At 43.2% G+C, this 18,335-nt stretch overlaps 1 protein-coding gene and 1 long non-coding RNA gene across 2 annotated transcripts; one reads left to right on the top strand and one right to left on the bottom strand.

Annotated features, from left to right (window-relative positions):
* Positions 1-2,222: 2,222 nt before the first annotated feature.
* On the bottom strand, positions 2,223-7,938 carry LOC106849437 (aldo-keto reductase family 1 member B1-like). The gene is made up of 10 exons (XM_014870054.2): positions 7,807-7,938; positions 7,558-7,725; positions 7,153-7,269; positions 5,846-5,923; positions 5,496-5,618; positions 4,902-5,002; positions 4,632-4,713; positions 4,050-4,133; positions 3,572-3,654; positions 2,223-2,852 (listed from the first exon to the last, which is right to left on the bottom strand). Exons 1-10 carry the CDS (start codon positions 7,879-7,881, stop codon positions 2,810-2,812), a joined length of 954 nt encoding a protein of 317 aa, XP_014725540.2. The 5' UTR covers positions 7,882-7,938; the 3' UTR covers positions 2,223-2,809.
* A 174-nt stretch (positions 7,939-8,112) lies between these two features.
* Positions 8,113-17,237, top strand: LOC148223505 (uncharacterized). The gene is made up of 3 exons (XR_015803622.1): positions 8,113-8,737; positions 10,308-10,365; positions 16,774-17,237. It is a non-coding gene; the product is annotated as an uncharacterized LOC148223505 (long non-coding RNA).
* The last annotated feature ends 1,098 nt before the right edge of the window (positions 17,238-18,335 follow it).

Raw genomic sequence — 18,335 nt, 5'->3', positions numbered from 1 at the left:
AAATATATATATATATATATATATATATATATATATATATACTTGCCTTTACAAACAAACTGTAGGTTTGCTGATAAATGAAATTGGATATTGAAAGATGAAAGAAGCAATGGGGAAAACTATGAATTCTCTAAGAATTAAAAATTAAAAGGGAGGGTTGCACATTAGAGGGGAATCTCAGGTATCAGGCGTTCCGGGCAGTCTGTACCTCTCAAGTACCTCAGCCAACGGGGAAAGAGAGAGGGAAATGCGGCCGGGAAATTGGAATAAAAAGGGAGACTGGGTCCTCCAAAAATTGGAGACATCCCAGGGGAATGCCCCATGGCCTCTCCATTTATTCGAATAAAGTAAAAGGACTCCTCTGTCTCCTTTTTGGACATAAACCTCTGGTGTTCGTGGATTAATTTTCCTGACACCGGGCTGGGTCGGGCTAGCGCTGCTTCCCCCTGACTCCCGAAGCTGCAGCTCCCTCCGAAGGGAGGGATGATGCTTGAGATAACACGAGAGGAAAAGTGACCTCCTTTGTAGGGGTAAATTAGAAAGCAGTTATTTTAAAGGAAAATGTTATTTTTAGTGTTGGAAGAGGCTTCTTTTAATGTTTTTTGAAAGCTGATGAAGAATAATAGATCTTATGTTGAAACTTTGCTGCATGCTCACTCTTGGAGAATTTATTCAGGTGTGAGCATCAGCTGCCAATATAATAGTGCATTTTTCTTTGTGTGCCTTTCCCACAGCAGATGCCCAGCTGCTTTGTAGCTCCTTTTTTTTGCCCTGCTCACCTGAGGGCAGACATCAGTTTCCCTCTGTAAGCCCCCTGTTTTTTGTCAGCACCATCGGCCATCCTCAGCAGGATGTGACGTTTCAGTTAACATCACAGAATAGTTACATAACAGTGTTTGCCTTTTGCTTTTTTTTCCCCCTGGATTCCTTCTCTGTAAATCTGCTCTGAGCATGCTCAGACTCCTGGGCTTTGGTTTGAGGGATAGTGAAATCAGTGAAAAGATTGTGGTATTAGGAGTACAGTATTAAAAGCCAAGCTGTTTGCATGAGAGGCTTGCTGCCATCCTAATCTGGGGGTTTTCCCCCAATGGTTTCTTGACTGAGAAATGTCTCTGTCTTTTAGAAAGGATTTTGGGCAGAAGGTTTGCATTTGCTGTAATGAATTCGAGGTCCATTGTCCTGTCTCTCATAACCTAAATGCTCAAGCTAAAAGCACAAGTTTTGTTCACACCTCATTTGAGAACAAAAGCTTCTTTTCTTTTTAATCACATACAAAGGCCAAGTTCTTTTTGCATCTGTCATGGGGTAAGGGAACAGAGCCATGGTTCATATGAGGTACAGACGATAAAATGACAGGAGAATGATACCTGGAAATATTCACAATGTGTAAGTGTGTGCCCTTCATAAAATACTCCAGTGAATCAGTGTGGCCTTAGCTGGGGGACTCTGACCTGTGTCAGGCTCTGGGCAGTGGCTCAGCACTAACATATGCTCTTATACCTCACGTCCTCATAATTTTGGATATCTGTGTGGGTGTAGTCATTTTTCCCCATAATCTGTTTTATTGAGGGCTTGTAAAGCTAGATCGATGTCAGCACAGCCTGGCAGCCAGAGCAGTCCACACTTCCACCACAGAGCTTTCCAGCACTTCCAGTTATTGTGCTCCTGGCACTTTCAATCATATGGACCAAGACTCCTCCCACAATTCTTGTCTGCACCAACTGGTCAGTCATGGCTCATTACATCCAGTTATTTTAACTCCTAATCAAGGCAAGCTCTTGATGCTCCTGTGACAGGTAGCCTCTCAGCCTTTCTGTCATCTGTCAAGCACCTTTCACCCATGCACTCACACCTACAACCCAATGATGCACAATGCAGGTAGCTCAAGCTTGTCTAAGTGTATTCACCCCCTGCATACTGAGTTAAATAGTGCAGCACAAGCACTGAGTCAGTCAGCATTGGGCCCTAATATCTAAGTAACCTTCAACAATGCTGTGGACCCACAGTCCATACTAAGGCTTGTCCTGCTCAATTGCTCTTTTCAGCATTGCTGTATCAATGCTTGTTATAACAAATTATTCAACTTTTGATCAAGACAAGATCTCAATGCTCTTGTGACATCACTTAAAATTGAATAGGGATGATTATTTCTAATTACATTGTCAATGCAAGCTTCTGGGTTTGTTAATTTTAACATTAGAACAGAATTTCCAAACCAGAAGTAATCCAAATATTTTTATTTTGATCAAGAATGAAATTAAACATCAATCTCTGTCCAGTTTTAGCCTGTAAAAAAAGCAACTAAAATAAGGCCCAATACGAGTTGGCACTCATCTATAGGTCTGGACACTTGTCCCATTGATGTTTTTCTTTCCCAGAAAGCTTTGGCCTGTACTCTAGAACTTAATTTTGTCTTTTACCTTCAGGCAGTGATTATGTGATTATACAGGATGGGTTTTCCTCTTGCACTTACATATCCTTAACCCTGCAGCCTTAAGTGGTGCTGATGGAAGACAGTAGGTAAATTCAGTTGCTAGTTCCCTCTTCCCTTTGTTTTCTCCTTTGCTATTTCAGCCATGCAGAGACACTCATGAAATGAGAATTACCATAGCCCACACTTTGTTCTTCAGAACAATTATACAGTCTCCTTCCACCAAAGAAGGAAACCCAAAGTCGCTGAACACATATCCTGTGCCTTTGCCAGCAAGAGGGATACAGTGTGTAAGCTACACAGTGCACAGTTTGAGGCAATGGTACAAGCTCATTAGACCTTGGAGGCTTGAGAGAGGGCAGAAAAAACCAAACACCTTCAGTATTCTGCGTTGAAAGGGTACTCCTTGTGATTTTTGCACCTGGAGGAAAACAAAGAGGAAAGATTACTCATGGATTAAATAATTGCTATATAGAACAACAGTGTGTGTACAGAGGAGCTTTCAAAGGAGGCTCAGGACTGAGTACCTGCAGAGTGAACTTAAGAGACTTGACAGCATAGAAACAGCCTAGAGGACCAACAAGTTCCAGCCTTTTTCTATTATTCAGGCACTGAACAGTGGTTGAACCAAGTTACTTTCTAGATACAGAGTTAAAATTCACACTGCTTACAGAGACAGCAGCCGTTTCTGTGGCCTTGCAGCCAAGACTTCCTCTCTTGGCCTTTAAGGCATGTATCTGCAACAGCTGTGCTTTTTACTGCACAACAGATGGTCATTCCACACCACAAACACCTGTGTAACCACCTGGCATCAATTTGTAATACCCCCCAGAAAAAAATTACCCTAAGTTTAAAAAAGAGTCTCCCATAAAGATGCAGCCAAAGTTATCAACTAAAACCCTAATTTTGAAATTCCAGGCATACAAAGTTTCCTGGAGAATGGATTTACAATGAACACACAGCACAACTTATGCTCGCCTTTCAGTCAATAAAGTAGAAGTATAACAACAGATGCTTCATCCCCAAAATTATTTCATATTTCAAAATATACCCAATTTGAACAGCTATACCTGTTCCTGTAAGATCAGAATAAAGATCACAGAAAATGTAGGAGTTTGAAGGACACAAACTGTCACTTACGTGAGCATTTCACAGATCCTCCAGTTTCTGTTTAGGCTAAGGAGGGTTGCCATCTCCTCTTTAGTCAGTTCAAAGTCAAACACCTAAAAAGAGAAAACCAGCTGGATTTAACTTCTTTGAACAAATCAAATCAGAAGCAAGATTCACAAGATGAAAGAACAAGTTCATATGAGAAAGGATGCTGGTTACAAGTGATGGAGTCATGAAACATGGAAAGGAAAAGAAATATCTTTGGATTTTCCAGACTCTACTGGCAGAGGGAAGAAACAGAAGAACAGGACACACCATGTAAAGTGCCTGATAAGGTTAACAGCATCCTGTTTCCAAGAGCTCTGTCTATTCTTCACTGAAGCCCTGACTCACAGACAGACAGAAGGAGCCCAGCCCTCTTGCTGCAGGAGGCCATGGCAAGGGTGATGAAGGATCACTGCCAGGCCATCCCTCAGGGGCAGCACCCAGCTCACTCCTCATCCCTCACCTGGAAGTTCTCCACGATGCGCTGTGGGGTGACAGATTTGGGAATCACAATCACATTTCTCTGGATCTGGAAGCGAAGGAGAACCTGCAAGAACAGACAACTCAATCCTTCCTCCTGTCCCAACAGCTGTTTTCCTTATCTATACCCACTTCTGCAAAGCTGCATTGCAAACCAGCCCTGTCCCTGCAGTCCAGGTTGTACTGCCTGGAAAGCAAAGAGGGAAGTAAGTGGTGGAAGCCCCCATGGAAGGTCTCCTTTACATTCTGGTTTTGGGCCAGTCAATTTCTTTTCTTAACACTCAGAAGTCTTGCACTATATACACGGCTTTCATTTCTGCAAGAAGGCTTGAGAAGGGAAGTGACAACTGAAAATGAGTCAGGAATATTTTCTTGACTGATGGCCTGAGTTAGTAGCAGTACATCTTGTAGGCCACAGAATGGACAACCTGCATTGCTTGTTAACAAGACAAAAAAGCAGCAGTGTTCACAGGTAACACCACAGAGGCTGTTCCCTCTCCTCAGACATAATTTCCTAAATTGCTGTGTTACAGGAAGGGGTATCCACTGTTTGCCATCTACTCACCTGTGCTGGGGTTTTGTTGTGCTTAGCTGCAATCTCCTTGATCTTGGGGTCATCCAGAAGGGAAGGTGCCTCTGGCTTAGAACTAGACAAAGTGGGGGAGAAAACGATGAAACAACAAAGAATCACTTCAGAAAGATTCTATCTAGCCCCATTAATTTAAAAAAAAAAGTATATATATATATATATATATATATATATATACACGTGCATCATTACTTGATTAGTCTGAATGCTTCAGACTTAAATCATGCAAACCCACTAGGAAATTACCCATCAGGACGTCCAAGGGGACAGTATGCTGTCACAGTGATCCCTTTGGAGTGGCAGTAGTCAATCAGCTTCTCCTGGGAAAGGTATGGATGACACTCAATCTGCCAATACAGAAGCAGAGAGTGAGAGCTGTAAAACTACTGTAATTTTCCCTTGCTCCAGAGGTTTTTCTGAATCCTAATTTGCAAATTACAGGTTGCCTTCACCCAACCCTGCAGGTGGCCTATGTGACAATACAAGACTGTAATTCTATAGGGCATCAGCTTTTACACTCAGTCTTTAGCTGCTTTTTGGACATTTTTTCTGAGAGGCTTTTTAAGAGTCAATCATTATGTCAGAATGATTACTCATATCTGGATTCTTCATGCCTCCAGAGAGAATGGCTCCTAGGAGAATACTCCCAAGTTAGTGGTTCAACAAGATGAGACAAGAAGGAAATACTGTGGTTCTGTTTCTATGAAGAAATATCCAGAGAGAGGGATTTAAAGTACATGCTGTGTCTACTTTGTTCTCCATTTTCCACCTCCTCACTTAACTGTAATCAGAGCTTTAAAATATCTGAAAAGTATTCCCTGCAGTCACTTTGCAGCTTACCTGATTATTTACAGGCTTGTGCTTCAGTCCTGGTTTGTTCAGGATTCTTTCAGTCTGCTCACGGTTGAAGTTGGAGATTCCAATGGCTTTTACCAGACCAGCATCCACCAGCTCTTCCATAGCCTGGCAGGAAGGAGCACAGTCAGCATGCAGCAGGTAAGACATGACTGAACACATCCTTCCTGACATGCTCTGCTTTTCTTCATGGGAAGCACATTTTTAAAAGCTACCATGTACTTCTGTGAATTCATTCCAATTAATTCTGCATACAGGGATGAACATTCTTCAACTGCTGATGCCAACACCACTGCTGAGAACAGAAGATGTGACTCTTCCACTTGGGAACTCACCTCCCACGTCTGTAGAATATCTGTGTTGCTGGGGATAGCCATGCCTTTGTCATCTACAGGGAACAGGTCCTCTCCTGCCTGTCAGTGACAAAAAAAATGCTTGAAAATCTCTTGACAAGTCCACACAAGTGGTGGTGGTTGTGAGTGCTCACAACCACAGTTATCTTAAACTTCTAGTGCAAGAAGTGCTAATTCTTGTCTACATTCAGTCATTCCCTCATGAGAAGTGGAAGGAATTTAAGGCATGTTTGCAAGTGACCATTCCCTGTAAGAACAGGTTTTTCTGCTGGACCCCTGGCAGTGATGGCTCACCCAAACACCTACAGGGAAACAAACCAGTCAGAGCTACAGCCCCCAGTCTCACATGTGCTCCCTTCAGGTGCTGTTCTTTAGCTCCCACTTAGCAAGAACTGTTTTGTTCTTTTTCCAGGGTCTACACCACACCAGATCTACTGAAAAGAGGTGTTGTGGGCACTGACAGCTCTTCCATGACAGCACTTAGTTTAAAGCCACCAACACCAGGAAAGTTAGAAGAGCCTTTGTGTACAAGTTACAAAAGATGCCAAGACTGAACTGTGTTTAGCAGCTGTTTGCTGCTGTCACCTTGAGACAGTTTCATTTCCATGGCTCTGTTAATATAAAGTTAAAATAAAGCATGAAAAAAAGATGAGCATCTCAAAGGCAACAGGTGGAACGGGGAGGGATCAGGCTGCAGGAGGATACAAAGGCTGTGACTAGAAATATTCAAACTGAAACATCATCTCCTTCACTGACCTTGGGGGGGGGGCTAAACTCTACCACAGAAGTTTCAGCTTTTAAATTCCTGTCTCAGTGGAACAACACTAAGGCTCCTACAAGCAAGGTCAGCTCAATCTGTACTGCATTAAGGATTTGGTGATTAAAGAGAAAAATGGAAAACAGAAATGCTTTCTTTTGCTCTCTGATTCTGTAGAACACAAAGGAAAATTGCAGAGAAGCAGCAAAAAGCAACCCTCCCTCCCACGAGGGGTGATTTTGGAATGAACACACATTGGATTTGCAAGAGAAAAGGAAAGCAGCCTGTCTTATGCTTGGAGCTGGGAGAGCTGCCTGTAGTTTCTCTAGTTTTCAGGCCATCATTCCCAGGATCAAAGGGAAAACAACTGCCCCTGGGGCAGAGGCCAAGAGCCTGAATCACATGGTCAGGGTCAAGCTGAGCACCAGAGCAATGCTGGCATAGGCATATAATTGTCTTGTGAGCCAGAACAATTGTTGTGCTGTTAAACCAGCCACAAGAAACAAAGTTATGGCCATTGCTGCTACTGTACCTTGAAGCCAAAAGGCCAGTGCATGAGGTAAAGATCCAGGTAATCCAGCTTCAGGTCTGCAAGAGTCTTCTGGCAGGCTCCCTTCACCAAGGACTTCTCATGAAAGGTGCACCAGAGCTGGAGACAAAAACAGGGCAGGCTGTGAGCTCCTGTTAAAGCTCTCGTTTGCTCTCCTGCACAGCACAGGAATGCTGCCTGCTCTTTGGAATGAGATGTGCAATGAGGCCAGAGCAGTGCTCTTCACTCGTAGTGAAGCAGCACAGGAAATAAGAAAATAGTCTCAGGAATTAACTCATTTATATTACAAACTTCTCCATTGCTCCAGTTAAATGTTAGATGTTCCTACTGTAAAAACATCACAGGTAAAACCAGTATGTCAATAACCCATGTCCATCTGATCCATACCTTACTGACGACAAAGAGGTCCTCTCGTTTCACAGCACCTTCCTTGATTTTCTGCTGGATCCCGTCCCCAACTTCCTTCTCGTTCTGGTACACATAGGCACAGTCGAAGTGGCGGTACCCGGCATCGATGGCAGCCGTCACCGCAGCTGTCACCTTACCTGGGGGGGACTAAAGGGGAAAAGGGCAGGACAGGTCTGGGTGAGGGGTTCTCAGGTGCTCCCCCGTCCTGCGGCGCGGTGCTCGCCTCACCTTCCATGTGCCCAGCCCCATGAGGGGCGCGCTGGCAGCGGCCCCGAGCCGCACGTACCCCGCCATGGCCGCCATGGCTGCCCCGCGTCCGCGGCCAATCAGCGCCCCCCTCCCCGCGCGAGCCCAGCCGCGCCAACCAATCAGCGCCCCCTTGTCCCGCACGAGCCCAGTCACGTCAACCAATCAGCGCCCCCCAGTCTCGCGCGATCCGCCTCTCCAACCAATCAGTCCCCCCCCGTCCCGCGCGAGCCCACCGCGCCAACCAATCAGCAGCGGAGGCGGCCATGGGGGAGGCCGTGGGGGCAGTTCGTGAGGGAGGAGGTCTGGGCGCGCTATTGACTCTTCCCCGGGATAAGGGTGAAGTTCCTCAGCCAAAGGTGAGGGGTGAGCGCAGCTGTGCCCTGGGCCCGCTGGAATTCCAGCAAGGATCAGCTCCTGCAGCGCCCTGTCCCTGTGCCACGGGTTATCCGTGCCGATCTGCCTTGTGCCATGTCCCTGGGTACCTTCTACCCTTTCCTGAGCTCTGTTTTCCTATATTGGGAAGGAGCGTGCTGGGGTTTTGTTTTGTTTGGCTGCGATCTCTTTGATCTTGGGGTCATCCAGAAGTGTACTGGGTTTGGTGCTGGCCAAACACCAGCGCACCCACTAGGAATTATTTACTCTGTAGCTTTTACCTCCCAGCTGCCAGCCCCACGAGGGGCGTTCTGGCAGTGGTGTTGAGCTGCACGTAGCCATGGCCCTGCACTCCCTCCTGGCTGCCTCTTGCCCGTCTGGTTTAACAGTGGCCACTGACCGGAGAAGGGGACAGTGCTGGGGCATCTCTGCTGCTCTGGATCCTCCCATATCCACCAAACAAGGCTGTGGCTGTTTCTCTGTACGCTCAGCTGACAAAGGTTAATGTGAAAGCTGAAATCAATTAAAAATTGACGAGGTAAGTAATCACTTAGGGCGTGACAGTGGTGCGCCCTGCAGACCTTTCGATAAGGGTTGAGGGCAGATGTGTCCTGGTCTGGCTGGTGTTTCTGATGGGATCAGCTCCTGCCGTGCCCTGTCCGTGTCCCAGGGATTGTCCGTGTGTCTCTCTTGGCCACGTGTCTCTCACACCCTGTTGCAGTTCCCCCCATAGATTTCCTGAGAGAAGGTTTTATTCAGGGGCACTTTGGCCCAGGATTGTCACTGGTAAAGCCTGGGGGTGTCCTGAAAAGTGTCAATAAACGAGTCCTGGCGTTGGATGTGATGCAGAGGCCCCAAGCTCCCAGAGCTGCTCCCTTGCTGTGGGTGTGTGACTCTGGGCTGAGCCCTTGTCCCCAGCACAGTGGTGGTGGCCTGGGCTGCTCTCCCCCTTGTCACCTTGTGTGCTGATGAAGTGACACAGATGGAGAAACCTCAGGGTGAGTTTGCAGATGAAGGAGGAGTTCCTTTTTGTTATAAATACATATTGTGATATTGTCTTTTCTCAAATATTAAAGTACATACGATACATGTGGTGTTAAAATAGCTTTAAAGATACAGTTTTCTTTAAAAGTAACATAAGCTAATAAAGTGTCTTTGTAATAAGTAAACTACCTGCTTAATTAAATAACACCTAGTAAAAATACCTGCTACTAATATACCACTTAACAATTGACCATCTATAACAATTAAAAACCACAGCCCAAATAAAAACTACAGCCAAAAAATACACATACTCTAAAAAGGCACACTCAAAAAGTAGCCATGTAGAACAGTTCCTGAAATATAAAAAATGATTTATGAAAAGGTTTAAAAATGTACCATAGGTCTGTGAATATACAATGGACAAATAAATTTTAAAAGTGTCTCCAAAAGCAGCATGTTGTGCTCTTATCTAAATGCCAAGCACCCAGCTGTTACAACCTTTTACTTTATTGCTTATCTCTTATTATTTTTTATTACATCTTTTAAAATCTACCAAAAAGAACCCAAAAAACCAAACCTTATTTTTCACACTTTTCACCCTCCCCAAAGGTGTTGGTATCCATTCCTCAGGCTGAAAGGTGAGGCACAGTCTAGAACAGGGAAGTTCACACAGGGCATGCATGCCAAGTATGAGAAATAAAATTAAGTCCCTGTTTTTCCCCAGTCTTGAGAGAATCATCCCTCTGGTAAAATGCCAGAACTGCCTTTTCTTTTTTTTTTTTTTCCCTTCACTTCTCCTTGTTTTATTATTGTGGGCAGCAGGCATATCTCTATGGCTTGTTTTTTACAGCCAGTGCAGTCATAAATGAGTTTCATAATGCAAAGACACGTGAGTGTAGAAGAGAAAAGGTGTCCTGTAGCTTCATGGTCATTGTGGATGCCATATATAATTACTGCCACAAACTAACGCACCCTTTAGCACAAAACCAGAGCAGCATCCGGGGTGGATGGATGTGTTTTAATGTTTGCACACACGGGGGCAGAGTTTAACTTGTGTGTGGCCACTGCTTTTGCATTTCTTCAGTCTTAACTCAGCAGACTGATTCGGATATTGTATTCCTTAGATTTTGTAATAAAGAGAAGTTGGAAATCTCTCTTCGTCTGCCTCTTTTCCAGAAAAAGGTAAGAAGAAAGAAAAAAAAAAAGGTGGCCTACATTTGTAATGAATAGACTTGAAAATTTTCTGGTTGGGACTCCAAAGATACAAACCTGAGTTTAAAGAGGAAATTAGCCAGTTGTCGCTAATATATCAATTTTCTGAATTTTCTGATCCTTAAATTAAAGATAAAAAAAAATTTCCTTTTCCCTGCTGTGTTTCTCACTGAGATATACAAGATGGTCTCCTGCTTCAACTCACCACTGTATCTCAAAGATATTCCAAAACTTGCACTTTTAATGTACCTGCAGAGGAAATCAAGTCTGTTTTCTCCTTCCTGTTAACGAAGCACTTACCTTCAACATTGATGTCCGAGGAGAATCAGAAAGAGCATCTAAAATTTAGCATGGTTGGATTTCATACAGCTGGGAGTGCTCTCCTGTGCTGAACGGCTCCAGCTCGTTTTTGGCTGCAGCTGGCTGTGGGTACTGTGGTCCATGTGCAGCTGCTGGGAAGCAAAGTGTGCTGTACAGATTTGGGGGGGTGAACTGCACATTTGGGGCCAGAGGCTGCTTCCATTGGCAAGTTTGCCATGGATTCAATAGCATGGAAATGAGCCATTTGTTAAAATGTCTGCCAGCAGTGCCAGCTCTTTGTTCAGCCAGTGGAGAAGCAAACTCTGTCTGACCTATTCTGCATGTTGGCCCTGGTGTGCTGGGAATGGCTGGATGCTGTGATTTCAGCACTGTTTTCCAGTGCCTCATCCCCAGAAATCCCCTGTGTTCCCCCTGCAGCTCACAGGGCAGCAATGGTGCTTGGCTGGGGCAAAATGGGGACAGAAAATTCCTCAGGATCCACATCCCATTGTTGGCCTGGCCATGCTGGCCTCTGGGGGACAAACCAATAACAGAAGAGTAAGAATTGACCTTTTCCTTCTTCCCATTCTCTGTAGTGTAAAACAGTGAGCTCAAGAGGTGCTGGGATATCATGCAAAGCTGAGAAAATAGCTGCTAAAAATGGCCTTTTAAATACTTCCTCTCACTCACTGTATGTCACCCTCTGAGCAAGATGGGCTTCCCAGAAGTAGTCACAGTCACAAGAAGCCTGAAACAATATATTTTGTGTTCTGAAGCTGGAGTAACTATTACTGTTACAAATAGAGGAAAGGTGAAAATCTGGAGAACATCGAGTTGAAACTACCCTGAAGAGGAACTTTTTAACTTAGCAGAACTGCAGGAATCTACAGTTTTTGAGAACTACATCAAATGGGGTGGTGGTTTCATGTTAAAGAGAAGTGTAACTTGCCAACAAGTAGGTACCTGAGGGTAAACAGGACAGGAAGAGATAGTTAATAAAACTGTCAGGCAGTGGGGAGCAGACCCCTGGAGGCAGTGGAGGAGGTGTTGACAGCAGACAAGGGCAAAACAAGGCATGTTCATGATATTCCCAAAGAATAATATAGTTACATTTTCTTCTGAGTCTTGTCTACATGAAAATCTTGCACTGTTTCATTATGCTGATGCAAATGCCTTTTTTGGACACATATCAGTTGAATTATGTTGTGTATTGATTTTAGCTTAAATCTCTTCCTTACCACTTCAGTTAAAACAGTAGAAACTGCTCCAGCAAAATAACATCCATCCTCCCAAAGATTTCACATTAATTTAACAGCATCAGTTTTTGAACTGGTTTAATTAAACTGCAACTTCCTTGCACAGGCCAGGACTGGTTGCTCTAGAAGCAGAAACATGTCAGTGTCTTTTGTGTCTTTTCTTTAACTTGTAAAAAGAAACCTGATCACAGACTGGAGAGATGGATTAATGTGGGACTGGCAAATACTTTGCTTGATTTTCTCTAGGTGAAAAGAGCAGGTACCAAAGCATCAACAAAGATCAAACCTTCTCATTTGTTTCTGTGGGAGAATGGGCTTTGTAATGAGGGGATAGGCAACTTCAATTAAATAGGAAGAACACCATGGCTAGCATCCAAACCCATCTGATCTATAAATGGAAAATTCACCCATCCCAGACCTATATTCCTGTCCAGTTCTGTTGGTAGGCATGGTTATCACAGGAATGGGATTTTCCTTTCTTGTACATGCAGACTGTAGGTTTCCCAAAGCTCATCACTTTAGAGAACAGTTGACTATTTTTCTTGCCAAGTGGAGGATCTTGTTCTCATGGAAAAATATTTTCATGCTTCCTTTCAAGTTTCAGCAGTAAGCCATGTCTGGTTTTGACAAGGAAAAGGATGCTTTGAATGTCTTAAGACTGGAGGAAAAGATACGTTTTCCCTTTTAAAAATCACATAAGTTTTGAAAAGCGTTGGAAATATTTTCCTCATGTTTGAAAAACAAAACAAAATGAAGCACACAGTAAAACCAGTAGGAGCAACATGAAAAATACCACAGTGGAATGTGTACAGTTAGAGCTGAATGGGAATTGCTTTATAACCTGAACTTGTACACAACAGGGGAGCCAGATTGTTTTAGCTGACTGAGTTACTCAGGTTTTGTGACTATGAGAGCAGAACCTCATGTGCTGTTTCTGCCATCACATGGCAGGACCCGTGGGCAGTGTGAACATTTAATGGGGATGTGGAAGGTCCAGTGATTCCCACAGAAGTTCAGCTCATTGTTTCTCACTAATCCATGGCTGTGCAGTCATTGCTCTCTGTGCTCCAGGTCTGCTCCAGGTCAGATGGGCACTCTCAGCATCTGTCATTTCCAGAAGGAATTCAGGGTGGGCAGGGAGGAGGCTGTGAGCTGAACATTGTTCCAGCACGAGGTTTCCAGCAATTGTCTTGGCTGGGGACTCTGCTTGTCCTGCAACCAGAATGAGTGTGGAACCCCAGGGGCTGGGAAGAGATGGTGGCCACGTGTGGGTTGCTGCAGAAGCCAGGAAAGTTGGCTTGTGCTCCCAGCTGCCCCCCCCAAACTACCAAAAGCAACCAAAAGAGCAGATCAAGTGGCTTCTTCATCTCTAAACTTTCTGTTTCTTGAGAAGTCCTTGGTCCAACAGCATGGGCCTCATTTTCTGCTGTCTTTCTAGAGACATTATACCCTTCCCCAAAACGAAGACTGGTTGTTTCCAGATGTCTCCACTTGTGCAAATTCCTTCTTAAGAAGGGCAGGACTGTAGTGCCCGTTTTTCTCCTGACACATCCCTTGTATTGATCTTGGCTCAATCCCTTGTTTGATACATTACAGCTGCAGACTTGTACAGAGAAGAATAAGGACAGCAATACCGAATGTTTAAACAAGTACTTGACCTATCAAAATGTTGAATGTTGGGCAGTGCTGAAGCAGAAAAGTCTCTTTCTCTGTAAGTTAAAAAGGAGATACTGAATTACAGGCAAAATATTTTTTCCTGGCCCTTCCGTGGATAGCTGGATCTGGTGACAATATAGAGGATTAGACTAATTCTGAATAGAAAAAGAGTGGAAGTCAGGCACAACTTTTTTAAAGTGAATATTTTTTCATGTAAGTAAAACAGAAGGAAAGTCAAATTGAAAAACTCTGGGAAGTAGGATATTCTGCCTCCCCATCATACATGATTTATTAGTTCTGGCTGTCTTTCCACTCACGCTCCCTTTTTGTTAAAGAAATGAGATGGGGTGGAGGGGGAGGAAGCATGAATTAACTTGTGATACACAGCTATTTATTTAGTAACCTAACTCCTAAAGTTTCCTGGGAAACAATCCTGTAAAAGAGAGGCCTGATTTTGTTGCTTTTTATGGTCGGGAGCAGTCCCAGTGAATTCTGAGGAGTTACAGTAGACTAGAAAAACAATGTGATTCAGTCCTTCTCTTGATATTATCTAACCATGACACATAGCACAGACTTTTAATATAGGAAGCTCATTTTTGTGCTCCATTCAAAACCAAACTGAACTTCAGGCAGTCTTGTTTTGTAAACTGCTGTGATTCAACAGAACCACATACCATGGACAGAAACATAAGAAGCACCAGAAAGGTCTTTGTGATTTGTAGAGTGTTTGTGAGAAAACAAACATCATAAACACACACATCAACAAGGTCTTAGTTAATGCAGAGTTCATTGTAGCATGGAAATAAAAGACTTTAGAGCAGCTTTTTTTTTTAGGTGAACCATTCATTTTTCGTAGCAAGATGTTAATTAACACGAACTTGAGTATGTGATGTGTGTTTGTTGTTCTCACCATTCTCTTCAAGGACATTGAAGTTCCCATTTTTACCCTTTTTGTTGTATTTGCCCAGATTGTTTTGTGCTGTCATCATGCTCTAGTCTGTTTTCCAGTCTGTTTTCAAAATAACTTATCATGACTAGACACCACCCTGCTGCTTTCTTTTTTTCATAGCCCTTGAAAATTATCTCTTTCCAGACAGTGCCTTACTGACGTCTAGTGTCTGGAGCACTTTGTTTATCATGGGAGGGAAAAAAGCAGATTCATCACAGGATTTTCTTTGCTTTTGATACTGCTACAATAAGTTAATTTGTACAATACTGTGACTAAAAACCAGTGAAATTCTCCAAACCAAAATCTGAAATGTAAACTCTACCAAACCCACAAAATTTAAAAATGAACCTTGTAAATCTTCAAATTTTGTCTCTGGCTCTAGAAGTGGGAAAACTTTTGATTGTGAGAAAGAATTTTGTTTTCCAAGCCATTGATACCTTGTAAAACTTTTTTTATAGGTATTTTTGAAGACTAGAACTGTATCCACGAGGATTTCTTCAGAATATTGTGTTCCACGCACTTTTTTTCTAGGCACCTGCTGTGCTGAGGTGTTTATTTGAGGATGACAATGTAATGGTTTTAAGGGCATAGAGAATATAAGCTTTTTTCCCCCATATGTATGTTCTCAGCTTGGGGTATGCAGAAATAAAATAAATTTTTTTAAGTTAATATTTCAGAAAAACAGACAGAAGTGATCTTTTTTTTTACTTCAGAATAACATTACCAGTACCTAGCCATTGGGATTACATAAAAAATTCAGTTCCCACTTCAGGTTTAGAATATGATGCCTCACAAAGCAGCTTCCCTCCATCTGTTTTGCATATAATGAGTGCTTTTATGTATTTTCTTCCTCCTTCTTGGTCATTTATTTGGTATTAATGTTTCAGGAAAACTTCTACACTTACTTAAAAGCTCTCATTCTGGTGACAAATGCAAGGTTAGTTTAAGTCTTTTTTTTTTAACAGCTTTTCCTTCCAAGTAATGCAGTTAGAGAGAGAGAGAAGGAAAAAAAATAAGGTAGAGTATTTTGTTTGCTCTTCACATGGACTTCTGGTTTTGATATAAAGAGAATGTACTGAAGTTGTGTAATGCCTCCATACCCAAACAGGATGAAAGCCCCAGTGTGTCAACACAAGAGCATTATATTAAGCAGGTGTCAAGCAGTGCCTAAACTAGTAAAACAAAAGGTGAAAAAGGGCATTTGCTAAGGAGCTGAAGTTGTAATTGGGTGACTACCTGGTCACCCAGCTGTGCAAGGTGTGCCTTGCTGCTCTGTCAGGTGCAGCCCCAAGTTGGAGGTAATAACAGCCTTGATTTAAGATGTGGTGGTGTGATGTGTTGACAAATAGGGGTAGGTGTGTGATGAAAAATTACCCACGCACAGGTGAGAGCCACCTGTATGGGTACTGCAAGATGTGGAGAATGGCTTCAGCAGAGAGAAGGGAGCCTGGCACGTCCTGCTCCTGCTCCCTGAGCTCTGGAATGAAAAAGGTTAATTTTCCTTGTGTTACACACCGAGATCTGGTGTGTAGAGATGTATGAAGAGGTGGATTTAGCCAGAGTAATTTTATGATGTTGTAGTTCTGAGTCCTCAGGAGGCAGTGAGGAGTTTTCTCTGCATAGTGTGTTGTACTCCCAGAGCTTTCTCCATACAAATTTGTCCACGGGTGGAAATGAGCCATCAGAATAATTGCAGAGGAATGTGAGACAATAGCATGGATAGCAGACAGAGGAAAGACAGGATCTAGGTCTTTTGTAGGGGAAAAAATGTCAAGTGTTGAAAATGAATGAGCCTGAATCCCAGAAAAAGGTGAGGGAGGATTCCCTGGGCACATCTGGGTGGCAGAGAAGATGGGCTGGAAAGGAGTAGGGAGGGTCTAGAGAAGGAGATAAATTCATACAGTAGGGAAACACACAGGAGAAGTTTTAGAGAGAGGGTTTCAAGGTTATTAAAGAGTTCAAGGACTTGATTACAGAACTTTATTTTGAGCATGAAATTATGAATGAAGACAGATCATGTATCAAATAGTTCTAAACAAAGAGCTCAGGGTTTTCTGGAAATTAAAATGGGTCTGTCTGCAATGCTCTGTGGCAAACACTGGATCTGGCTTTGAACAAAGTAACTATTCTGTGAGAGTACCAAGGGCATAGTCAGTGAAGAACACTCCTGTTTGCCACAGTTTTAATCCATCATTAATCAGCCTTTCTTCTTTCCAGTTCTGTTTTCTTCTGCTTCTGCCTTGCTCAGCTCCAGGCCTTTATTCAGTGTGGTGCAGTTAGACTGGTGCCCCTGGTGGAAGTTTATTCGTTGAGGAAAGGAGTTTCCTGGACTAATTCTGCCACAAACATTCCAGCTAAATGCAACAGCCTGGAAGGGCTCCAGAGCAGAGCCCCTGAAAAACACAACCCAGCTGGTGTGAGAGATAATAGCTGCCAAGTGAGTAGAGCTGTCTGCGAGAAGTCACGCACAGGGATGTGGCTTTGACTCTTCTGTCCTTGGATAGTTTGAGATGTGAATCAAAGTCATTAGGCTGCTTTTGCCATGCTAATGAAATGGTCTTTCCTAAAGGAGACAAAAATCTGTATTTTATGGCCATAGAGGTCCTGGATTGTGGCATGAGTTACTGTCTGCTCACTCATGACTGCATATTGGCATAGAATGTTTTTCTCTGTTAATTGTATTCTTAATGGTCGAGTAATAGCCAATGCACACAGTGCTGATACTAAATAAAAGACATTTTTCCTTCTATCTCTAGGAACTTTGCTTCTTTTCCTTCCAAAGTCAACCCAGGCATGGTGGCTGCAGGTGTGTGGTTGAGCAGTGGGATGTGGGAGCTTTTCTCTTCACCATTGGAGCTGATGGGTGGCAAATCAAACTCTTCTACACTGTGAACTTGAGTATTGCTTTGATTACATAGGCTGGACTGGGTTTAGACAAAGCTGACAGAAATGAAAGGTAGTTGTTAATATTAAAGTTGGTGGATGAGGTGAAAAGGATTTTATGTATAACTGTTAAGTACAATGCATATCTAGTAGAAATATTCTGCAGAAGCAGCAGATTTTATTGTGGTTCTGTGGTGAGGTCGGGAATAGCTCTATCAGGAAAGGCATTGAGAGTATTCTCCCTGAGATGCAGAATGCTTTCTGGAGCCTCCCAAATGAATGAGGAACAAAGTGCAGTATTCACCAAAGAGATGCAGGATGCTGCTCACCAGCAGCCTGGCCACTCTTAGCACACAGTGCTGTGAGCCTGGCAAAGCAGTGTTTCATCTGGATTAGCCTTTTGCCCCCCATTAGATATTAAGACCTAATCCCTACAAATATAAAATTAGACATTTCTCCTGATAGCACAATAGAGACATCATTTTAATACTTCTGCTCCAAATTTTCTTAAATTTAGTCATGTCACTTTTTCCTATCAGAATTTGAATCCTCCATCTTTTATTTTCATGCACTATCTTTTTAACTTATTAAAAAAGGAAGATCACTTCTATCCTCTGTAGAGAGGATGACAGTACATTTGGTGTACATCCAGTTTGTGGCCCTCTAAGCTTTACCTTGTGGCTGTTCAGGGGTAAGCATTTAGGGAAGATAATGTGACTCTGAAGGGGTATGAAAGATGTGCTCTTCTGCTTTTTAAAGATAGAATCAGACCTCTGGCAATAGAAGCACTAAAGGACATCATCTCACACCACTACCCTCTTATTTCACAGGCTGCTCCATCCACTTGTTTTTAATTACTTTAGACTGGGTTTACAGCCTGTGGGAATGAGGGAGCT

The sequence above is a fragment of the Sturnus vulgaris genome, chromosome 5 (genome assembly GCF_052056855.1).
Source record: "Sturnus vulgaris isolate bStuVul1 chromosome 5, bStuVul1.hap1, whole genome shotgun sequence".
Lineage (NCBI taxonomy): Eukaryota > Metazoa > Chordata > Aves > Passeriformes > Sturnidae > Sturnus > Sturnus vulgaris.
The sequence above is the reverse complement of the archived record's forward strand: the minus strand, read 5'-3'. Positions and strand labels throughout refer to the sequence as shown.